The following is a 25,117-nucleotide window of genomic DNA, read 5'->3' as shown; positions in this document are numbered from 1 at the left end:
CTCACTGCTCCTGAACATCCTCCATACACATTATCTGAGTTTAACACACAGTCGATAGGGGGGTGGACTACGGGTAATTTCATATTTGGCTTCTACGTAGCTTGGTCTTAGTTCATTTTCTGGGAGATGGAATGTGAAATGTTGGAGCATGGACATGAAGGACAGGAAGAGTTCGGTCTTTGCCAGCTGCTCCCCCAGGCACACATGGTGACCTGCCGGGGGAGGAGCAACAGGAGTTAGAGTCGGCAGGAGAAGGTCATTGTGGAGTCAACACTGATTGAACAGCAACTGTTTCCCTCAGTCTTAAATACCTAATGTCACTCTAGCAGCATCCCACAGCATCTAATCTCTTGCTGAATCAATTTCGATGTTTTTCAACCTTAAGCAAATGTTATCTGTTATGACTCACTGGGGATAATGCGCTATAATATCAAGCTCCTGTTTCCCAACTGCAAAAAATGTGAAAAGTTTGACCAAACTACCGGATTGCCCTAATTCTACCTAGCTGTTTAATTTAGGTTAACAGAATACGAGCACCAGGTTTGTAAACTTAATAAGTAAATAAATGTTCGTTGAACAAATTGTCTTTAATTAGTAGTGATAGAAAGAAATATGAACTGCAAACTTCTAACTCTATAACTTAAACTCTACCCCTTCTTATAAACCCCTATACACAAACACACACACATAAGACACACAAAACATGGATTTTAAGGGTGAGATAAAACAGTTCAATAGCACTAATTCAGAGTCCGGAATTAGATGGGTTGATTTTTGATTGATGTCTTCCAAATTCCTTGCAGTTTGTTGTGGGTGACACAAAGTGGTTTCCTAGCACTTTCAGTCTGTGGTTCACTGGTTAAAAAGCTTGCTTTTCAATGTCTCTACTGGTGAATTTTCCCCTTTTCCTCTTGACAGGGGTTTTCAGAGAAAGCAGGTTACAGAGATATGAAGGTTAGCCAGCTAACTATTATAGCAGAATTGCGGGAATTTTGCAAACACAGAGAGAGGTTTCAGGTCTTCCCTCTTTGCAGGCTAGGAGCTGCTCTGCTTGTACTGTTGCCACACAAAACTCTGGTCAGGAGCCTCTTAAAATGCTGTCATCAGGCAGCCCCCCTTAGTCCAGAACCCCTTTCCGGCACCATCCTGTTCTCTTACGGCACTCTATGTTCCAGAATAGCAACATTTAGATATTCCTCATCCTATTCCAGTGATCATATCTTTCAACTGCAGGCACTGTGTTTTTTTAAAGTCACAGCCCAAGAAAATAAAAAATAGGTTCTTCACATGGGTGCATCTCTCCTCACTGCTCCTGAACATCCTCAATACACATTATCTGAGTTTAACACACAGTCGATAAGGAAGCGGACTAAGGGTAATTTCATATTTGGCTTCCGTGTAGCTTGGTCTTGGTTCATTTTCTGGGAGATGGAATGTGAAATGCTGGAGCATGGACGTGAAGAACAGGAAGAGTTCGGTCTTTGCCAGCTGCTCCCCCAGGCACACACGGCAACCTGCCGGGGGAGGAGCAACAGGAGTTAGAGTCAGCAGGAGAGAGGCCGGAAGGTCACTGTGGAGTCAACAGTGTTTAAACAGCAACTGTTTCCCTCATAGTCTTAGATACCTAATGTCACTCTGGCAGCATCCCACAGCATCTAATCTCTCGCTGAATCAATTTCAATGTTTTTCAACCTTAAGAAAATGTTACCTTATTTCATTCTGGGTTACCCTTAGGGACTTAGAGAGGTGACATTAGTTTAGATTGTAATTTACGGAGTGTGACACATCCTATTTGAGGACGAAGAACAGACTAAGAACCCGAACCCTACATAGAGATGTGGCTGGACATCCATTACTAACCTACAGCTATATATTTCAGTATATGTAATGATTCCTTGAATTCTACATTACCTGCAGAGAATGGGATGAAGGCTTCAGGTTTCACAAACTTCCCCTCCGAGTTAAGGAAGTGACCCGGATTAAACTGATGTGGAGTCGACCAAATGTTCTCATCAAACATGGTGGAGGAAAGATTTGGAATGATCATTGTTCCCTATAAGGTATTTAAATAAAGAGACACATTAGCCAAGAACCTATTTGTAATCGGCCATCAGAACAATAAGGTGGAGTCCAATCCTTGTGCTCTGGGAGTAGATTATTGATCCTTCTGGTTTGAAGACCATAATCCCCAATCGTAGATTGGCAAAAGAACCATTGCCGAGATGAAGAATTGTTTTTATAATGCAGTGAATGACCAGACACTGCCTGATAGCGATAGAGGAGGTTTCAATCATGGCCTTCAAAAGGGAGTCAGGTAAGCATCTGACAAGAAAAAAATTTGCAAGGCTTTTGGGAAAGGACCCAGGAGTGGGACTGAGTTGCTCTTGCCCATGGACACATTGGCCTGAATGGTCTCCTTCTGTTCTATGATTCTATGCTCATCACCCCATCAAAAGTATCTCTTTCAGAGATGCTCAGCTTTTTACGCTAATTCAGAATCTTTATCTTGCCCATTATTAAGCTCTCATTACAGCAGTCAATGTTCATAATTAACAATTATAGTTGGGGAGGAATTGTACTTTAAAACAGGGACAGGTCTTCGGGGTGGAGTTGGGAGCTACATATCCAAGATTAATTCCATTCTGTACCTTAGGGATTGTGTATGCCATGACCTCTGTATCTCTGTATGTTTGATGAGGAAGTGAAATCGGAGCAATATTCCCTAAGCGTTGGGTTTCATGGATAACAGCATTAGTGTACGGCATTTCCTTACGGTCTTCCAATGCTGTCTTTCTCTCCTTCCCAACTACTCTGTCAATCTCTTCATGGACTTTAACTGCAGAAGCAAAAGAAGAACAAATTTTGAATATCATCTTTGAGGTGTAATCACTCGAGTAACGTAGAAAATGCAAGCAACCAGTTTGTGCGTAATAATATCGCACAAATAGAAATGTGATGAATGGCTTGATAACGTGCTTTAGTGATGTTAGTTGATGGATGAATATTGGCCAGAAGAATTCTCCTGCTTTTCTTTCATATTGCCATGGAATCTTTTACATTAAACACAAGATCCAAGGTGGCAGATTGGATCTTGGTAAATTGAATGTCGATTTTATTTCGAGCGAGAAAAACTGCAAGCTTTGCAAAAGAATACAGCACAGCCGTATTATGAAGCTGGAAGGCATCTGCCATGCTCACCTGCATGACACAAGTCCAAGCATTAGTTTCATATGTGTCAAAGTAGACAGCAAGTCAAAGCCGGCGAACAGCTTTGAAAAGAACTGATATAAACCCAAATACAAAAACTACCCTGAACAGAAGAAATGTGATAGCAAACACAATTACACGGAAAATGCATTGAGACATGGGCTTTTAACTAACGCTCTGAATGAACCCAATATCCCTGCACTAAGTACATTAACTGCACTATGGAAATTACAAGAATTATTCTCTCGCCAGGTCTAAGTTCATGATCCCCCTCCAAGAAATTCTGACCCAGAAAACACTCAAACTCCAAACACTGGCACTTTCCAGCATTGGTGCAGTTTATGCAGTCAATGGGAGGGCATCACATTTGTATATGTCTGGTGGGTATCACTGAGTGGTTCCCCAAAATTCACATTCCCATGCATGCTAAAACCTCTGGCAGATCCCCCACCAAGCTCATGAAGGAGTTATACGGAGGACAAGTAATTTGCGTTTTCTGTTTTGGATGAATCCAACAGGAAGGTAGTGGGTAATCTGCCTGTAAAAACTGGGTTGAGTAATAGAGTCTCTCTATGATTGTGTGGCCTGAGATTTGATTCTAACATGGAGACATGCTGTCATACTTACACTGCAGATCTGGATGTAGCACCATGAAGAGCAGGGCCCAGCGCAGGGTGGTGGAGGTGGTCTCTGTACCAGCCGCAAAGAGATCAATAACCATCCCTAACAAATTGGTTTCCAGAAAACTTGTCTTGGGATCGCCCTTCATCTAAATATGAAACACATGGATTCAAATATCAGGAAGAGTATTACATTGTAAATGAATTATAGAGTTGAAATGATTTTCCTGCCAACCGGGGTCATTGGACATTTTTTCTTTGCAGTTTCCAAAATGACTCATGTTTTCTGTCACACTGGATTGTGGCTTTGAGACTGTCCAAAGGGAATGAAGCTTTCCCCCACCCCGGCCCCCAGCTGCCAGGCAAGGCTAGCTCTTTTATTTCAGCTGTTCCACTGCGTTTTCCGAATTTCAGGATTTCTCTGAGCTTAATCTGATTTGAGGAGGATTGGCAGGTTCCTCTGGCGGCCCGGTGGGTTATTGCACTGTCTAGTGCGCTACTGAGCCCCGCAGAGGCACATTTCACATACAATCATTGGCCTGTGCCATGGACAGTACTTCTATCAGCAGAAAGGAGATAAAAATTCCCCTCAACAATATATAGAGAGGAGGGAAATCTGTCAAAGTATCTGGTGCTGATATCTGACAAGTGATTCCTCCCCATGGTTAAAGCACCAATGGATTTAAAAACAATGGATTTAAAACACATCGAACCACTGTTTGGAATATGCTGCAGTTCCCACCACGTACCTTCTCCTGCTTTGCTAAGAAAGCATCAATGAAGTCCCCAGGCTCATTGGGATCCCATGATTCTTTATGCTCCGTGACTATTTTCTGTACGAAGTGGATAATCAGCAAATGATTTTTGAATATTTTATTGTGCGGACCTGGGAGGTGACGAATAGAGGGGAACAGATTCAGCAGCTGCAACAAACACAGGGTTAGAAATTAATTGACTTTTTTTTGCAACATGTTGCTGATTTTGCTGCAAATGTCAGACACAGAAATTCATTCCACTATATTTACTGCAGCCAAAGAAAGAACTTGTATTTTCTTAGGGCTTCTCAAAACGTTTTGCGGCCAATTGAATACTTCTGAAGTGTAGCCATTGTTGTTATGTGGGGAACAAGGCAGTCAATTTTCACAGAGCATGATCCCACTAACAGTCATTAGATAAATGGCTAACGGGCTGAGCTTCCACAGAGCGGCAGAGCCAGATTGCCACTCCGCTCCTAGTTTCCTACCTGAAAATTCAGCCGCTTTTTTCTCGCACAGCCTTCCGATTCAGGCCGGGTGAGAACTGTGTAGGGCAGCGTGCTCCTGAGGCTTTCAGTCGAGGGCTGCACAGTCAGAGGTAAGAAGGCCACTTCCCTTTTTAACAACACTAGCTGTCGTAAAGCAGATAAGTTTGAAAGTCCAGCCAGATTCAAGCCAGGAAGAAGGCAGGTTTGTAAGGGAAATGGGTAAGATTGGAGGTGGGGGGGGTGGGTTGGTTAGGTGCCAGTCGGAAGCGGGGGTCAGGTGGTTGGTGGGGTCGGGAGGATGGGGGGCATGGGGTGGTGGTGTCAGTATGATAGTTACCCAGTTAGAAGTGGTTTTAATTCTGCTAACCTTTCCTGCTTAACTATTACCATAAGACAGTCAGAACCATCCTATGGTTCCGATTGTAGGACAATTGGCCAATGAATGTTTGCAGTTACAAAAACAAAAGTTGCTGGAAAAACTCAGCAGGTCTGACAGCATCCGTGGAGAGAAAGACAGAGTTAACATTTCGAGTCCGTATGACTCTTCTTCAGAATGTTTTTATTTCAGATTTCCAGCATCCACAGTATTTTGCTTTTATCTGGATATTTGCAGTTCCTGGGCAATCCTTACCTGGGGACTTCCAGGGGGCGGGTTGGGGGCTTCCCCAGTGCATCTATGGGGTATCGCCCAGTTACAACTTCCAGAAGCTCGGAAGTTACAGGCCAATGTGTTTTCTGTGGTATTGGTCGAGAGATAAATGTTATGCAGGACAACTTCCCTCTTCTTCCATGAGACTTTTTACATCCACTTGAAAGTGTAGACAGGTCCTTAGTTTAATATCTCAACTGAAAGATGGCACTTCCAGCAGTACAACATGTCCTCAGTATTGCACTTGAAATGTTAGGCTGAATTATGTGCTCAAGTCTTTGGAGTGGAATATGAACCCATGACCTTCTGACTATTTAAAAGTAAATCATTCTCTCTTTCTGGTGAAGTACATACATTGTTGGTCACAAAAACTTCAATAACGCTGCTATTATCTACATATGGGTATATCTACATATTGTCTACATTCATGTTTGGGTTGATAATTGACAAGTAACATTCATGCCACATAAGTGGCAAGTAATGACCATCTTCAGCAAGAGAGAATCTAATCTTCCCCTTGACATTCAATGACATTATCACCACTGAATCCCTCGCCATCAACATCCTGGGGGGCTTACCATTGACCAGAAATTAAACTGGATTAACCATATAAATACTGTGGCCACAAGGGCAAGTCAGAGGCAAGGAATCCTGTGGTGAGTAACTCACCTCCTGACTCCCCACAGCCTGTCCATCTACAAGGCTCAAGTCAGGAGTGTGATGGAATACTCTCCACTTGCCTAGGTGAGTGCAGCTCCCACAACACTCAAGAAGCTTGACACCACCAAAGACAAAGCAGCCTGCTTGATCAGCACTCTACCCACCAACTGAATCACTCACTCCACTAACAGGACACAGTGGACTTAACTTGGACTCAGGTCAAATTTAAATTGGTTCAATCGCGGATGCGAGTTCCCAATTTTTGGTATGGACTGGAGGGGGAATTAATTTGAACAGCACCTGATTCCTCCACTCACTACCCATGTGTAAACAGCAAGGTGTTTTTGATTTTCCCCAACCCTTCAGTTTTGGAGTTATCCAATCCTCCATTAATAACCCTACAACAAGCTCGAGATAAGGGAACTTAAGAGCGGTAGTTTATTTTACGCACACACAAAACACAGGAAGAGCTTTCGGAATGTCCACCCGTTTTGCACTCATACAATAAAAGAGAGATAAGGAAAAGAAAACGGTACAGGATAAAATCTTGATAAAATTAAGAGTTATGGTTTCTCGTGAGTCTAGAGTCCAGAATCAAAAGACCAGTGGTGTATTCCTTCAGAGGTTAGCAGGCTGAAACTAATGGAGGGTGATCTGAGTTTCCAGAAGTGAGCACTTCCACGATGGGAGAAAGCACCTAGAGATGAGTCAGCCTTAAAGGCTCAAATACAGGAGTTACAATGTTCCAGTAGTTCACAGAGCAGATGAGGGCCAGGCACTTCACCTGGACAGAACTCTTTCTGCTACTGCCTGTTAGTTGATAAAATGGTAGACTGCCTGGGTTCAGTTCCGCAAAGCAATATTTCAGGTTCTAGCAGCTTGGGGGAGGTCATATGACATACCTCCCACTTCTTCTCCTGGGTGTTGAACAAAGGATGTAATTTCCCCAGGTCTGGAATCTTCAGGTATTTAATAGAGGAGTCAGGGTCCCTTTTGTCCTTTGCAGTCATACCGTCTCCATTGGCCAGAGCTCTGCCTTAGAAGTGTAAAGGGGATTGGTGCATTTCTTTGGGATTTGTTTGTCAGCAGTAGCAGAAGGCATTAGCACCTCTTTAAAGGTAACAAGGTCACTGCTGGTTTCTGAAGGCTAGAAATTCCTTTGGAATGAGCCATGGCTAGTCAGGGTAAAGCCTTATCCACTTTTAAAATAAAAATATAAAATATACATATACACACATACATATATATGTATAAAACCTCACATTGACCTGTTTATGATGGCAACAAAAATGGGCTTTGTATCTCCTTGAACTCTCAAGTCGTTCGAGTATTTTCTCTAAACTAACATTTATTACCGTCACAAAATCTGACTCAACCTGGGCTTTGCTTCTCATGAGACTGAAACTGATGTTCAAACCCTACAATACATACACTTCGGGTGTTTTGTGCATTTGTCTTACCTGGCCCCAAAATCCACCTTCCAAGGCAAAACTTTCCCTGATTATCTGAAGAAATTCAAGGAATTTTTTATCTTCATATTCAAACCGTTCTCCAAAGATGATTGAGCAGATAATATTTGAAGTTGCATTGCTTATACTGAAGTGTGGATCAAAGGGGGCACCTGAAGAAATGACAGCAGATTGTGAATGTTCACAAGAAAAGATCCTAGCAACAAACATTCTGAAAGTCTTAAATGTACTGATTGTACTGAGGGTTTTTAATAATTGCTGAGGGCTGGACATTCAATTCAGATTCAACTCACTCCATTTGGACCTATTCACACCCAGCCACTGTTTCTCCCACTAGAGAAAGGGGCAAGTCTGAAACTAGAATGGTAACATCAAAGGAGGCAGCTATTTGGCCCCATCATGCCCTTGCCAGCTGTCTTCAAGAGGAACTCAACTATTCCCTCTCCCACCTTTTCCCCATAGCCTGGAAAATTGTTCCCATCAGATGATTACCCAATTCTCTTTTGAAGGCCATATAAGATCATTAGAAATAGGGGATGGTGTAGGCCATTTAGCCCATCGAGCCTGCTCCATCATTAAATAAGATCATGGATGATCTGATTTGTGGCCTTAACTCCACTTTCCTACCTACCCCCATTTCCCTGGACTCCCTTGTAGATCAAAAATCTGTTTAACTCAGTCTTGAATATATTCAATGACCCAGCCTCCACTGCCTTCTGTGGAAGAGAACATTGAACTACTTTACCCCAATCTCAACAACCTCATCAGCTGCTTGTGGAAAAAGCTCTCCCCACCTCTCTCACAAATTCATTTTCAAACTTCCAACTCTCTCTTGTGAGTTCCCAACTCAGAGACACCTCTGCTACCAGTGACCTGAGTTATTCCATCATCTCTACCTTCAATGTCCTCACCACCATTAATGACACCCTTCAAGTAAGCACAAACTGAACGAGTGCACACATCCACCAAGACTAGGGCTTAGAAGCAATGTCATTGGCAACTTAAGCAGTGTCTGAGAAGCTTCAACAGATGGTCACGCAGTCTCTAATACTCTAAGACTAAGATCATTGATATTCCTGATGATCAAAAACCTTAGCTTCATATTAGAATGAAGTGGAATGCCTCATAAATCCTTATTGTATTTTAGTGTCTATGTAAACTATCAATTCATCTTCACAGCAGCTAATGCATTTACATTTCCATGAAAGTGTCCTTTCCTTACCCTTTGCACGTTCAAATTCTTTGTTTAAAAATCCAGCTTCTTCCATGATTCTCATCTGCAGAGATTTCTTCCCGAGCCCAAAATTTCTCAGTGTCGAAAGTGAAAACCTTCTCTGCTCTTTCCACCAATGGCCATATCTTGCAAAGATAATACCTATAGGGGTATAATAGAAACTTGCTATTTTTGACTTTGAATGTTATTGTAAAATGGACAGTATTAATTCAAGTGTCAGAGGAAATTAAAATTAGAAGAGGTAAATAATAGGCAGCTGAAGGTATTCTATTCACCTTGGGAACTGGTTAAGTTTACCTTTCCCAAAGCAGGATTATGGATAGCAGGAGGCATCTGTCTGTCTTGGGAGACGATGGACTATGCCCAGGGTGTATGTCACTTCTGGATTGAACAATGTTCGTTGTGTTTGTAGAGGCTGACTCGTGATTGTCAGCCCCTTCTACTGCTGGCACAGATGGCCTGAAGTTGACTGATGTTTTTCCCTTCCCTCGGGTTCTCCTTTCTGCCACCTGGTCATTTCTTTTGCCCTCTGCATTTTCCACACCCTTCCTGACTGTTGATTTCTGTCGCTCTGGTCAGCAGTGAGGACTTCACTTGCATAGACTCCAATCCTGATCAACTTGAAGTCTCTCCTGCAGACTCCTTGTATCACAGATGTGGGTGACCTGGTGGGTCTCCTTCTAATAGCAAGCTTGCCATGGACCACCATGTCTTTGGGGATGCGGTCGTCATCCATTCAGCTCACACGACCCAGCCAATGGAATTGCCACTGACTCAAAGAGGGCAAACATGTTGGGGATCTCTGCATGCTGGTGTACTTCTGTATTTGGCACTCTCTTCTTCCAGGAGATGCCCAATGTTCACCTGAGGCAGCGGAGGTGGAAGCTATTCATTGTTTTTCTTGGCTTGCACAAGTTGTCCATGCCTCGCTACTGTAAAAGAGGGTGCTGAGAACACAAGGCTGGTACATACAGAGCTTTGTATTTTTGGTTAGCTTGTTGTTGGTCCACACTTGACTTCTCAATTTTGACATGACAGCTGCAGCCTTGGCAACTCTGGTGCTGATTTCAGCATCAAGGGACAAGTTGCTGGTAATTGTTGATTCAAGGTATGTGAAGCTATCAACAACCTCCAGAACAAGGTTGTCAATGTTGATGGAGGTGGAGTCTCTATGTCTGGCCCATAACTTTGGAGTTCCTTGTGCTCATTGTCAGTCCAAACTCCTTTCAGTCCCAGGAGAACTGATCTACAAGCTATTGAGAGTGAACTTCAGTATGGGATGTCAGAGCATTAGCAAACAGCAGCTCACAGACTAGGACATACCACACTTGGTTCTTGGTGTGCAATCTTACCATCAGCTCTGGCATGCAGGTGGGCACCCTTATTTGAATCGCCCCCAAAAGTGTACAACAACAACATGGAGAAGAAATGCCAAAGAGAATTGGCATTAGTACACAGCCCTGCTTTACCCCACTGCTGATCTTGAAAGAATCTGATGATACCCCATTGTAACTGACGGAAAGAATAAATGATGCCCAGAGTCCAGGTGGGCAGCCTATTTCCTGCAGCAGTTTGAAGAGTCCGCCTCTGCTGATGAGATCAAAGGCCTTGGTAAGGCCTATGAAGGCAATGAAGAGCGCTCTGCACTACTCATGGCACATGTCCTATAACAGCCGAAGTGAGAAAACCTTGTTCAGCAGTGATCTACCAGCTCTGAAGCTGCACTGATTTAGGGTGTATGCGTGATGCCAGGGTCTACAATCTGGTTAGAGCAACATGAGGAAAGTTCTTCCCCACAATATTTAATAAGGAGATGTCTTAGTAGTTGTTGCAGTCACTGTGATCTCCTTTGTTTTTGTACAAAGTGACTTTGCATCATCCCTGCCTTGAGGCACAAATCTCTCCTTCCAGCAAAGACACAAAAGTTCATGGAGATGCTGATTTCAGGTACAGCCATCATTTCCTGGGCTTGTAGTAAGATGGTCAATGGCCTTGTTGAGCCCTACTATGGTGGGCTCCTTGTCCAGCATCCCCCTGACAGGAATGTTTGGAATGGCACTGAGAGCTTCTTCAGTGACAATGTTCTCCGTTGCGTAGAGGTTGAGATAAGTGCTCCATCCGCCTTTTCCATCTGATTGCTCGGTTTAGTGATGATCATTCCTGTCTTTGTCTTCAAGATTTGGTTGCTGCTGGGCCTGTTGCTTTCTTGATTCCTTCATATATCCCTCTAACATCCCCAGATTCAGCAGTAGGTTGTATCCTGCTGCAGATTTTCAACCAGCATTGATTGGCGCAATGCTGAGCAGTTTGCTGAGACTTGATTCTGGAATGTCTGAGATCATCTCAATTTTGTTTTCTGGAGATTTACTTGTAGCTCATGAGTTGTCTCCTCTTGGTTGCAGTAACTGGCCCCATTTCAATCCAATAAGCTTCAAACCAGTCAGCACTCCTCTGATCTCTTTTCCCATATGCAGTGAGTGCAGAGTTTATAGATGGTGACATAGAGATGATCCAAAGAGACACAGGACATCATACATCAGGAGAAATCAATTGCAGAGAATCAGCACATAAGTATTCACATAGAAACCAATATCAATGTGTCTGGGGGATCTGTGCACCTGGACACACTGAGGCCAGCTCCCCTGGGCACACTGAGGCCAGCTCCCCTGGGCACACTGAGGCCAGCTCCCCTGGGCACACTGAGGCCAGCTCCCCTGGGCACACTGAGGCCAGCTCCCCTGGGCACACTGAGGCCAGCTCCCCTGGGCACACTGAGGCCAGCTCCCCTGGGCACACTGAGGCCAGCTCCCCTGGGAACACTGAGGCCAGCTCCCCTGGGCACACTGAGGCCAGCTCCCCTGGGCACACTGAGGCCAGCTCCCCTGGGCACACTGAGGCCAGCTCCCCTGGGCACACTGAGGCCAGCTCCCCTGGGCACACTGAGGCCAGCTCCCCTGGGCACACTGAGGCCAGCTCCCCTGGGCACACTGAGGCCAGCTCCCCTGGGCACACTGAGGCCAGCTCCCCTGGGCACACTGAGGCCAGCTCCCCTGGGCACACTGAGGCCAGCTCCCCTGGGCACACTGAGGCCAGCTCCCCTGGGCACACTGAGGCCAGCTCCCCTGGACACACTGAGGCCAGCTCCCCTGGACACACTGAGGCCAGCTCCCCTGGGCACACTGAGGCCAGCTCCCCTGGGCACACTGAGGCCAGCTCCCCTGGGCACACTGAGGCCAGCTCCCCTGGGCACACTGAGACCAGCTACCCTGGACACACTGAGACCAGCTCCTCCATACTGTGATTCAAAGTCCTGCAGATTGAGGGATGTAAAGTTCATTGATTACCAACAGAAACAGCTAAAGTCTATCCCAACCCAGTCCCCTGGTTTGTGAGACTGTCTCTGAAACCTGGTATATTTACCTTCTCCCATGAGTTTAAACAAATCATCATATACCGGAAAGTGTGGCCGATCAGCAAAATCCTCTGATTTCTTCACCAGTGCCTCTTTTAGAGTTTCATAACCACTCAGTATCACTATGTTTGTCCATCCAAACTGTACACTGACCACATTGCCGTATTTCTTCCGCAGCTTAAAAATGAAGAAAATAATTACCTGGGGGAAAACATGAGTCTAATATTGTAGGTTTGACATTGCTCACTTATAGGTCAGATGCAAATTGTTCAGTTTGGAATGATTTCAAACAGATTCAGCAAATTACCCAATATGGAATTCTTCCATACCCCTAGCCCAATTGGTGCTGGGCTCCAATATGTTTGCCATTTTAGCCCATATTCCAATGCACGTAAAGTTGGTGTTGGCTTCTTTATGTACAGCGAATGTTTGCCTTGACTAATGCAATTACCCATCCAACTGACTGTGGTTCTAATACTAAAATGTTGCAATACAGTAACTATACACATCCACAAATAGTTGCATGAACTGCAGGTCCCTCACCCAGTAGAAATTAACTCCTTCAATTCCACGTGTGCTTGCCCTCCTCACCTTTGGGTTCTGACTAACTGCTTCCTCTTGCATCTCAATAACTAACTGTCCCTGTGGCTGGGCTGGATACATGTGCTGCTGCTAGCCACTATAGGAGTGGATGATGCAGATTGACCTCAGTCACATCCCAGGCATCCCCTTGGACATTTAGAGAAGAAAAAGAGTAACATATTTTAAAATCATGAAATAAAATATCCCTGGAAATTGCTAAAACATTTTGGTTTATTGTGCTACAGTGGCATAATGTGTGAGTGGGTGAATAAGGAGATAAGGAGAGCATAGTAAAGAACATGAACCTACAAAGAAAGCCCCAACATTCCTTCTCTATTCTGTAGGTTACTCGATGCACAGAATCTCCAGATCTGTCTCCTGATCAGCAAAAGACCGCAGCCCTCATGTGCTGTACAAGCAGGTGATGGGAATTTGGAGCAGATGCCCGGGTATAATTGAAACCAAGAGGCAATAGCAAATAAGCAATATATAAATAATCAAGATAATTAGTGAGATCTAAGGCTATAAAATGAAAATGAATTAAGTAGAGGATACCACTCTTAAAGGGATCTGAATTGCATTCAATAAAAATCTGGTGTACATAAATAATAAATGAATAAATAGGAGTAGGCTAAATTAAAATGATATATAGATATATGGATAGATACGTATTATTACATATCATAAGTGGGTGCACTTTTAAGCAAAGTGATGGTGCAGCTAATACCCATTGACTGCAATTGCTGTGCCATGTTCACTTTCCAGGATTCTTCATGTCTCCAGAATGCTCTGGGGACATGGGTTCAAATCCAACCATGGCAGCTGGTGTAATTAAAATTCAATTAATTAAATCTGGAATATAAAGCTAGTCTTAGTAATGGCGGCTATGAAACTATCATCGATTGTCGCAAAAGCCCATCTGGTTCACTATTGTCTTTTAGTATTGCTAAAAAATAGAGACACGTCCAACATACAAACAAGGAGCAGGATTAGGCCATTCAGCCCATCGAGCCTGCTCCACCATTTTATAAGATCTTGGCTGATCTGATAGTAACCTGAAATCTGCATCCCACGTACCGCCGATAACCCTCTTGCTTACCAAGACTCTATCCACCTCTGCCTTAAAAATATTCAAAGACTCTGCTTCCACCACCTTTTCAGGAAGAGAGCTCCAAAGACTCACGACCCTCTGAGTGAAAAACATTTCGCCTCATCTGTTTTAAATGGGCGACCCCTTATTTTTAAACAGTGATCCCTAGTTCTAGATTTTTCCACAACAGGAAACATTCTCTCCATGTCCACCCTGTCAAGACCCCTCAGGATCTTATATGTTTCAACAAGTCACCTCTTACTCTTCTAAACTCCAGCAGATACAAGCCTATTCTGTCCAACCTTTCCTCATAAGATGACCCAGTCATTCCAGGTATTAGTCTGGCAAACTTTCTCTGAACTGTTTCCATTTACATCCTTCCTTCAATAAGGTGACTGAGACTGTACGCAGTACTCCAAATTGGTCTCAATAGTGCCCTGTACAACTGAAGCATAACCTCCCTACTTATGTATCCAATACCCCTCGCAATAAATGATAACATTCTACTAGCTTTCTTAATTACTTGCTGTACCTGCATACTAGCCTTTTGTGGTTCATGCACCAGGACACCCAAATCCCTTTGCACTTCAGAGATCTGCAATCTCTCACCATTTAGATAATATGTTTCTTTTATTCTTCCTGCCAAAATGGAGAATTTCACATTTTCCCACATTATACTCCATCTGCCCACTCACTTAACCTATCTATATTTGTAGCCTCATTGTGTCCTCTTCACATCTTACTTTCCTATCTATCTTTATGCAATCAGCAAATTTGGCAACCATCCCTTCATCCAAGTCATTTATATAAATTGTAAACAGTTCAGGTCCCAGCACTGATCCCTGTGGCATGCCACTTTTACATCTTGCCAACCTGAAAAAGACCTATTTATGCCTACTCTCTGCTTCTTGTTATCCAGCCAATCTTCTATGCGTGCCAATATATTACCCCTTATACCATGAGCTTTTATTTTCTGCAATAACCTTTGATGTGACACTTTGTCTAATACCTTCTGGGAATCTAAGTACAGTACGTCTACCAGCTCTCCTAATCCACAGCACATGTTTAACCAACTTATTGGAATTCTTTGAGGAAGTAACATGATTTCCCTTTCACAAAACCATGTTGACTCTGCCTGATGACCTTGAGCTTATCCAAGTGCCCTGCTATAACTTCTTTAATAATAGCTTCTAACATGTTCTCTATGACAGGTGTTAAGCTAACTGGCCTGTAGTTTCCTGCTATCTGTCTTCCTCCCTTTTTGAATAATGACGTTATATTTGCTATCTTCCAATCTAATGGGACCTTCCCCGAATCTAGGGAGTTTTGAAAAATTAAGACCAATGCAGCAATTATCTCACGAGACGCTTCTTTTGAGATCCTAGGATGAAGACCATCAGGACCCGGACTCTTGTCAGCCTGCAGCTCCAACCATTTACTCAGTACCACTTCTCTGATGGCTGTAATTTTCCTGACTTCCTTCCCCACTTCCATTTCCTGGTTTATAGCTGCTTCTGGGATGTTACTTGTATCCTCGAAAGTGAAAACTGATGCAAAATATCTGTTCAATTCATCAGCCATCTCCTCATTTTCCATTATCCATATTCTAGACTCACTTTCTATAGGGCTAATGCTCAATTTGTTAACAGCTGTTCACAATATACAATGATTTGGATGAGGGAACCAAATGTAATATTTCCAAGCTTGCTGACAATACAAACTAGGTGGGAATTTGAGTGATGAGGAGGATGTTAAGAGGCTTCAAGACGATTTAAACAAGTTGAGTGAGTGGGCAAGTACAAGGCAGATGCAGTATAAAGTGGATACGTGTGAAGTTATCCACTTTGGTAGGAAAAACAGAATGACAGAGTATTATTTAAACGGTGATAGATTGGGAAATGTTGATGTACAAAGGGACCTGCATGTCCTTGTATACTGTTAGGGGGAAGAAAGTAAGTAAGAGTTTATGGTAAGGGAGAATTTATTGAAAAGGAATGAATTACTTAAAACCTCCAGGCAACCAGGGCTACCAAGCACATTGGCAGTTAAAGGTTACCAGATGAACCTTGCACAGCCTTAGGGCCTGCAAACAACAGAAAGGCCTTGGGTGCTGGACTGCAGTCAGAGCATTGGCAATAACAACTAAGATTAAGTGTGCTCTTCAACAGATAGGGGAAGAACAGATGGTCCTAGTTTAGGTAGGAGGGAAGGTCTCTACCTGGGTGAAAAATAGGGACATACGATGCATGTACCTGTTATCAGAGATGTCTGTTTAATGTAAACGTATATGTTGACGAGATTGGAATCTGGAAACTGGAATCTTGTGCGTGACCGATAATGTATAAATATGTTGAACACTTGTAATTTAGCAGAGTGCTATCTCAAGCTGCATTGAGATGGTTCTCCCCTTGCAATTGCTCGAATAAACGATCGTGACCTGTACCTGAGACTCCTGTGGTCCCGTTTGTCAAAGTGACAACAATTTGGCGTAGTTGGCAGGAGACTTGGATCGGATCCTCGGGACGGCTCTGCAAAGTGGGTGAGTATATTTATTTACCATCTGTAGTTAGTGCAGTAAGCCTACCCGAGAACGGTCCGGTCAAGTATCAAAGAATCGGGAGGAGGACTCAGGGCAGGAGATAGGAGGCGCCAGGGGTAAGAGGCAGAGCCGTGCAGGCGGGCTAGCGGTGCCGAAGCCGCACAGGGAGGGCCGGACCACTACCGAAGAGAGGAGGCGGAGCCGTGCTGGTGGGTTACGGTTTGAAATATAACCATATCCGAAGCCGCGCAGAAAGGCCAGGCCCCAGTTAAGAGGAGGCGGAGCTGTGCTGGCGGGTTACGGTTTGAAATAAACCCTAGCCAAAGCCGCGCAGGGAGGCCAGACCCCAGTGAAATAAGTGAAACTGAACATACCGCAAATAGCTAAGCTATTAGGGCTGTGCGAACGTACTGCGCAGAGATAGACGGGAATAAGAGCAGAATGCCGTCAGGGAAACAGAATAGTGCTATAGAACTCGACTGGGGAACCGCGGACTCCATTACAAAGTTCATAGCGGAACAACAGTCAAAACTAATCACAAAATAGCAGAAGGAGGGGTGGAATCCACTGGGAACCCCCGGAGAACAAAAACAGTGGTGGGTAGAACTAAAAGGATAAGGAAAAGAAAGGGATGATGGTTATTATCACCTTGTACCTGCAGTTGTGCAGACGGGTTAATACTAAATTCCAGTCGATTAGGGAGAGAGAAAGAAAGTCAGATCCAGGACAGATCAGAACAGTGGCGGCAGCAGCCTGCAGTGACACTGATCAAGAGGAGGAGAGCTCCGAATGAGAAACCTATGAGGGAGTTGAGATTGCCCCACCGTACCCATTGAACCCCATGGCCCCTATGGCAGTAACTGTTAGGAAAAATAAAGTCAGGAAAGGTGAATTAAAACCCGAAGGGAGAAAGGGGGCTGAGGAATGGGGGGAAGGTGAAGAGATTGAGAGGGTTACAGAGAAAGTTAAGCACGTACCATTCAGCCCAGGGCAGAAGCAGGTTTTGCTTTAAGAGCTGCTGAGACTTAAAACTCGGCATAACAACCCAGATTTTTGGACCAAACTGCGGGAAATGCAAGATTTCCATGCAATGCACTCCCTTGACACCCACATACTGGTGAAGGCAAAATGCCCAGGGGATATCTGGGGAAGATTACCCCTACAGTTTAGAAGTGGAGACTGGGCGAAACCTAGGGATGTTCCAGATCGGGAGAAGGTGGCAGCTCTGCACAGAGACATTGAGGAGGCAGTTAAGGAAGCCTTGGGGGAGGGAGAGACGAATTGGGGGTGTATAATGTCCGTAGTACAGACGAAGGGTGAGTCCGTGATGGAAGAGGGAGACGTATGTACAGTTTTCAGGACAACCACATCCTGTGCGGAATGACGAGATTTTCCTGAAAATGTGGAAGGATGATTGGGACCTCAAAAGATCCGCTAGTGAATTTTCTGTAACTTAAAAAAATGAATTGATCTAAGTTACAAGAGCTGCTTGTGCTGAAGAGAGAGAGAGAGAGAAAGAGAAAAAGGGGGTTAACAAGCACTGACAGGCAGTAGCAGGGAAAATGTGAGCTTTCATCAGTTTGATGGTCCCTATAGGTGGAGCCTTCAAGACCCCTTTATTTCCCCCACTGCTATTTGAAGTTTTGTTTAGAATATGAGAATTTTAAGTCAAGTTAAGGATACAGGAATATAAATACATACCTCTAAATATATGTTTGTTTGTGTGCAAGGAAGCATTCGTTTGTGAGCTTTAATGTGTTTTCTTCCGTAAATTGTCATTTGTGTGTGCAGTTCAGCACTTTAGGGTTGAAAGCCCCATGTTAGATTAAAGGAAAAGTTTACTAAAACATTCCAAAGTTTTGAGTATAAGGTTTGAGTTGAGATTTCTGGCAAAAAGAGTCGCAATTTGAATGTATCATGAAGCTAGACAGGGTTAGATGAACCAACCTTTGTACCACCCCCTTTGCAGACTAGCATCACCAGTTCCAAGCTGATTGGGATTGATACTTACGAGTTACATTAACTCATACGAGTTAGTATTCTAAAATTCTGAGGGAAAAAAAAGATTACCTGAAATTCAAAGGGTTGTAGGAAAACCAAAACCAAAACACATGGTCTAGGTTGTTCCAATGGATAAAAAGGGGTTTCTTTTGATGGGATGAAATAAATATGAAAGGAAATCTGCATCCCAACATCACTGTAATTTGAATTTGGGACAATCTTGAGATGTAAAGTGCAGTGTAATTTAATAGGTTACTTTTGAATCACTAGGATGCTATCTAAGATAAAGAATGTGTCGATAAACGTACGGGAATTATAACTTGGATACAAATCAATACACATAAGAAAGAGGTAGTTTTAATTTTGATAGCGTAAATTACATTTCTTACAAAGTTTAAAATTTGAGGTTTGGTTCATGATAATTTCTCAAAAGGGAATTTTCATTTTAAAAGGTTTGACAACAATTGGCACTAATTCAAATGCTGCAAGCTTTTGTATTTGTAAGTCTGTTCCCAAAATATGAAGCTAAGCTCAAGACCTCGACAAAGTTTGGCAGAAATCCAATTTTTGGCCAAGTTAATGAATCTGGGATAATTCTAAACGAAACAGGTCAGACGCAATTTAGTGGGTTACTTTTGAGAAAATGTTGTTTGAGAAGATAAGGAAGCAAAACATGTCAATGCCTAATTTCTGTTTTAAAACTGTTATGAGAATACTTTATTTATTTTAAAGTCTCTCCAGGCAACCTGAATAAGATGGTAGCTGTTGTATGTGTAAAATGGTATGAGGCAAGTAGGAGAAAGAGTTAGGGAAAGAGGACATAATGTACAAACTGTTTTAAGGGAAGTAAATTTGATAATCTGGCCATCAGCTGAGACATTGGAAACACACAGGGGGAGATAGTAAGGATCTAGAGACAGAGATCCTCGTTGACATGGAATAGTTAACACGGCCTAAAGAGCAAGGAAACATTGTAAACGATCAAGACAATAGAAAAACTGACATCAAGAGAATCTTAGGATGATCACAGTGAGGGAAAAAACACTTAGAGGTAAAACTATGTGGAATCTGTAGTTCAGGAATTGAAATGTAAGGAGAAATAATACTTAAAAACAATTTACCACAAGATGTATATAGGTAAAGGGAAAGCTGGAAAAAGGCTAAATAGATGTATTATTGATTGTGTTAATGTGCCTGCGAGCTACAAAAAGTAAGACCACAGGATTAACACAATGATGACAGACAGAGTTAAGCAGCTCCCAGAGAGAACTGTCACTGGCAGTGAAGATACTGAGCCATTGAACGATAGGATAAGAAGGTGCATTGTAGAGCTGTGTCGGCAGTTTAAAGGAATTGAGGTTCGATGTGGGGCAGCAGCAGGAGACAGTAAACTGGAAGGAGTGGAGGGGGCCTATCCAGATGGATTCAGATCAGGGAACTCATTTCACAGGAAGAGTCATTAAGGAAATGTATAAATTTAAATTTAAACTGAAATTCCACATTCCCGACCAGCCAGAGCTCGGGGATGGTAGAAAGGATGAACTGAACTTAAAAAAAAAATCAATCACAAAAGCAATTCAAGAGACAGGGAACAGCCCAATATTCTAATGCGCCTTAGGGGCTATCCCAAGCAGGACTGCCGGGTTCACTCCATTTGAAATAATGACAAGGAGAGCAATGCAGTTACCCGAGGGAATCATAGTAGGAGTGGGAGATGTAGGGCCACTAAAAGGAAGGATGCGAGACTATGTGAGGGAAATAAGTAAGCAATTGCATGAGTTAAGGAAGGAAGTCAGAGACCGACAGGTGATTAAGGATATGGAAACAGACAAATCCAAAGAGTAACAATGGACCAATTGGGGAATAAGGTGATGGTCAAGGTGAGCTTGGAGTGAACAAGCATGGACCATACGAGGTAATTACAACAGGTGATACATGCGCACTTGTAGATATGAGAACGGGAAGTAAATGTAGGCATTACACACAGTTAAAGATACATGACAATTGACCAAGCGGTAACCTGGAGAACGGGAGCCGATGTTAATGTCCCCACAGGTCTATGATCCTGGTCATGGGCGTATCAGTACTGGCAACAAGGTTGGGGATCATCACTGCTCATCCCGCACCGCAGGAGGAACTTTGGTACAGCACGGACAGTGCCGAATGTGACACGCAATGGGGAATGATAAATGTTAACAGTAGGAGAACAGCCATGATGATATTCAATGACAGAGCAGGCTCAAAGGGCCAAATGACCTACACCTGCTTCTATTTTTTATGTTGGAATGTATCTATCCTGTGTATTCTGAAATATCTCCATAAATATTAGCCACTGCATCTCTATTGATCTATCCCTCAACCACCTTCATTTAAGTTTAAAAACTTAGTCTCAGACCCATTCCTCCCTCCCTCAAGCTGAATATAAAATCCAATCATATTATAGTTGCTGCTACCTAGGGGCACCTTCACTATGAGATCATTAATTACCCCCACCTCATTGCACAAGACCAGACCTAGTATAGCCTGCTCTCTGGTTGGCTCCAGAACATGTTGTTCTAGGAAACCATCCCAAAAACATCAATGTACTCCTCATCTAGGCTATCTTTGCCCATCTGACTTTTCCAGTCTATATGTAAATTAAAATCTCCCATGATTAGCGCCATGCCTTTCTGGCAAACTCCAATTGTTACTTCCTTTATGCTCAACCCTACCATGTGGTTACTGTTAGGTGGCCTGTACACAACTCCTACAAGTGATTTCTTGCTTTTACCATTTCTCATCTGTACCCAAACCGTTTCCACATCCTGGTTTCCTGAACATAGGTCACCCCTCTCTATTGTGCTCATACCATCATTAACTAAGAGAACCACCCCTCCACCTTTTCCTCACTTCCCTGTCCTTCCTAAATATCCTGTACCCTTCAATATTCAGGTCCCAATCCATGTCCTCCTGCAGTCATACCTCTGTAATGGCTATCAAATCGTAATTATTTATTTCTATGTGCGCTCTCAGTTCATCTGTTTTGTTTCGAATGCTACATGTATTCAGATAGAGGTTTTAGTTTTATCCTTTTATTCTTTTTATAGCCTCTAGTTTCATCTGTTGATTTACCATTAGATTTGTACTCTCTCTCCCTTCCTGTCACGGACTGTTTTTCATTTCCCGTAATAATACCTTTCTCTTTTGTCTTGTCTCTACTCTTTGATTTAACACATCTTCCCAAATTTGATCCCTTTCCCCCACTATTTAGTTTAAATCACTCTCTACTTCCCCATTTATGTGGCTCGCAAGAACACTGGTCCCAGCACAGTTTGAGTGTAGACCGTCCCAATGGTACAGATCCCACTTTCCCCAGTATCGGTGCCAGTGCCCATGAACCAGAAACCAATTCTCCTATACCAATCTTTGAGCCGCACATTTATCTCCCTAATCTGATTTGCCCTATGCCAATTTGCACCGGAGTCAGGTAATAATCCACATTTGTCTGTTTCCATGAGGTTCTGTTCCTTAATTTGCTGCCTAGGTCATCATACTGACTACGCAGAACCTCCTTCTTTGTCCTGCCAATGTTATTGGTACCTACATGGACCACTGGGTTCTACCCCTCCCACTGCAAGTTCCTCTCCAGTCCCGAGCATATGTCCTGCACCCTGGCATCGGGCAGGCAACACAGTCGTCTGGACTCACGCTCTTTGCTGAAGAGAACAGTGTCAATTCTTCTGACTATACTATCCCCTACTACCACTACATTCTTTTTTGCTCCTCCCACTTTGATGGCTTCCTGTACCACGGTACCATGGTCAGTTTGCTCATCCACTCTGCAGCCTCCACTCTCATCCAAACAAGCTGAGAGAACCTCAAACCTGTTGGACAATTGCAGAGGTGCACAGTCCTGTGTTCCTGCCCTCTGAGTCCCCTTACCTGTCTCACTCACATTTGATGGTAATGGTAGAGTGGAGGATATGCCAGGCCATGAAGTTACAGATTGCGTTTGAGTACAATTCTGCTGCTGCTGATGGCCCACAGCGCCTCATGGATGCCCAATCTGGAGTTGCTAGATTTGTTCGAAATCTATCCCATTTAGCACGGTGGTAGTGCCACACAACACGATGGAGGGTATCATCATGTGAAGACGGGACTTCGCCTCCACAACAACTGTGCGGCAGTCACTCCTACCAATAGTGTCATGAACACATGCATCTGTGGCAGACAGGTTGGTGAGGATGAGGTCAAAGTATGTTTTTCCCTCCTGTTGGTTCCCTCACCACCTGCCACGGACCCAGTCTATCAGCTATGTCCTTTCGGACTTGGTCAGTAGTGGTGCTACTGAGCCACTCTTGGCGATGGACAGTGAAGTCACTCACCCGGAGAACATTCTGTGCCCTTGCCATCCTCAGTGCTTCCTCCAAGTGGTGTTCAACATGGAGGAGCACTGATTCATCAATTGAGGGAGGGCGGTACATGGTAATCAGCAGGAGGTTTCCTTGCCCATGTTTGACCTGATGCCATGAGACTTCATGGTGTCCAGAGTCGATGTTGAGCACCCCCAGAGCAACTCCCTCCCGACTGTATACCACTGTGCCGCCACCTCTGCTGGGCCTGTCCTGCCGGTAGGACAGGACATCCCCAGGGATGGTGATGGTGGTGGTGGTGTCTGGGACATAATCTATAAGATATGAGGGTGACTATGTCAGGCGATTGCTTGACTAGTCTGTGAGACAACTCTCGCAATTTTGGCACTAACCCCCAGATGTTAGTAAGGAGGACTTTGCAAGGTCAACAGGGCTGAGTTTTCCATTGTTGTTTCTGGTGCCTAGGTTGATGTCGGGTGGTCTGTCCGGTTTCATTCCTTTTTTGAAACTTTGCAGCGGTTTGTTACAACTGAGTGGCTCACTAAGCCATTTCAGAAGGCATCACATTGCTGTGGGTCTGGAGTCATATGTAGGCCAGACCAGGTCAGGACAGCAGATTTCCTTCCCTAAAAGGACATTAGTGAACCAGCTGGGATTTTACAACAATCAGCAATGGTCAGTTTCATGGTCAACATTAGACTTTTAATTCCAGATTTATATTGATTTCATATTCCACCATCTGTCATGGCAGGATTCGAACCCAGGTCCCCACAGCATTACCCTGGGTCTCTGGGTCAGTCTAGTGACAATGCCACTATGCCTCATTGACTGGGATCAAAACAGGATTACAACAAAGCAGCATTTAGTGAATTCTCACTTCACTATCTTTCCTCCTCTATATTTTAGCCTGGATCAGCTCTCTAGTGCTCCCTCTCCTTATCTCCTGACTGCAATAATGTAGGCCTGAAACTTTCACTGAAACCTGAAACTGTAATGAACCATTACACATACTATATAAGGTGAATAAAGTGCTTGATAAGAAATTACTCCATTATTAGGATCTTCATGTAATTTAAACCTGAAGCAACGTCATAAGCACAAAATACTTGATCCCATTAAAGAAAGGAGGATATAGAGAAAGTAATCATGAAGAATGAGTTAAAAAAAATAAACAAAAGAGAGAAAGTGAGGCATTAAGGGGAGAGAAATGGAGGAAGATATGAAAAAGCAATACATCAAGAGAGAGAAAGAGAAACTGAGAGGGTTAAAGGTGATCCACAGAACAGGGCCCCTCGCCTTCAGCCAGCCCCATTCACCCTCTTATCTCACCATTTGTACTTTACCTTTGCAAATGACAAGTGAGGGTTGCTCAAATCTAAGTGAAGAATGTTTCCAATGAAAGGCAAACCCCTGGGCCCGGGAGGGTAGTTCTGACACTTCTTCCGTCTCTTCATGAAGTCAAAGGCCAGGGCAAACACAGTGAAGAACACGGCCAGCACAGTGAATCTGTCAAACACCAAGAACAGGAACTCGGGGAAAGCCGAGGGCTCCATGTTTACCAGAGAGAAAAGCACTTGGCCGGCAGCCAACAAGCAGGACCAGCCTGTCAGCTGACAGTCAGTGAGTTCGGCTGCAAAGTTTTACTGTGGGAATCCAGCTAATCTTATGTAACACGCTACACTTTGTTACAGGAGTGACTTTGTTTATTGATCCAGAGCTTATATAACTATAAAAAGAAAACTTCTGTTAAAATTCAATCATTTTTTTCCCCCAAATCCTTCACAGCCAGATTAATAAAACAAAGGATTGGTTTTATTTTTGAAGCTGAAGTAATTACAGGACTATCTTTATGGGAGAGAGAACAGGGCCATAGAATTATTTTTGGATTGCTCTCACAAAGAACCTGTTCCTGTGCCATAAACTAACTTTCTAGAAACTATCTTAGAGCAGCAGAAATTCAATGACTGTAAAATTGGACAGAGCCCAACAATAGGCGCAGGTATGGCATTGTGTAATAAACGTGTCCCATTGCTTCCAATGCTTGCAGCAGGCAAACTTG

The 25,117-nt window shown here is 43.6% G+C and overlaps 1 protein-coding gene across 1 annotated transcript; it reads right to left on the bottom strand.

Annotated features, from left to right (window-relative positions):
* Positions 1-568: 568 nt before the first annotated feature.
* LOC144684521 (cytochrome P450 2D6-like) lies at positions 569-24,691 on the bottom strand. The gene is made up of 9 exons (XM_078548385.1): positions 24,402-24,691; positions 12,503-12,671; positions 9,071-9,223; positions 7,840-8,000; positions 4,577-4,750; positions 3,835-3,976; positions 2,649-2,836; positions 1,912-2,053; positions 569-1,514 (listed from the first exon to the last, which is right to left on the bottom strand). The coding sequence occupies exons 1-9, from the start codon at positions 24,609-24,611 to the stop codon at positions 1,333-1,335; spliced, it is 1,521 nt and encodes a 506-aa protein (XP_078404511.1). The 5' UTR covers positions 24,612-24,691; the 3' UTR covers positions 569-1,332.
* Positions 24,692-25,117: the final 426 nt, after the last annotated feature.

Source organism: Cetorhinus maximus, chromosome 9 (assembly GCF_964194155.1).
Source record: "Cetorhinus maximus chromosome 9, sCetMax3.hap1.1, whole genome shotgun sequence".
NCBI lineage: Eukaryota > Metazoa > Chordata > Chondrichthyes > Lamniformes > Cetorhinidae > Cetorhinus > Cetorhinus maximus.
The sequence above is the reverse complement of the archived record's forward strand: the minus strand, read 5'-3'. Positions and strand labels throughout refer to the sequence as shown.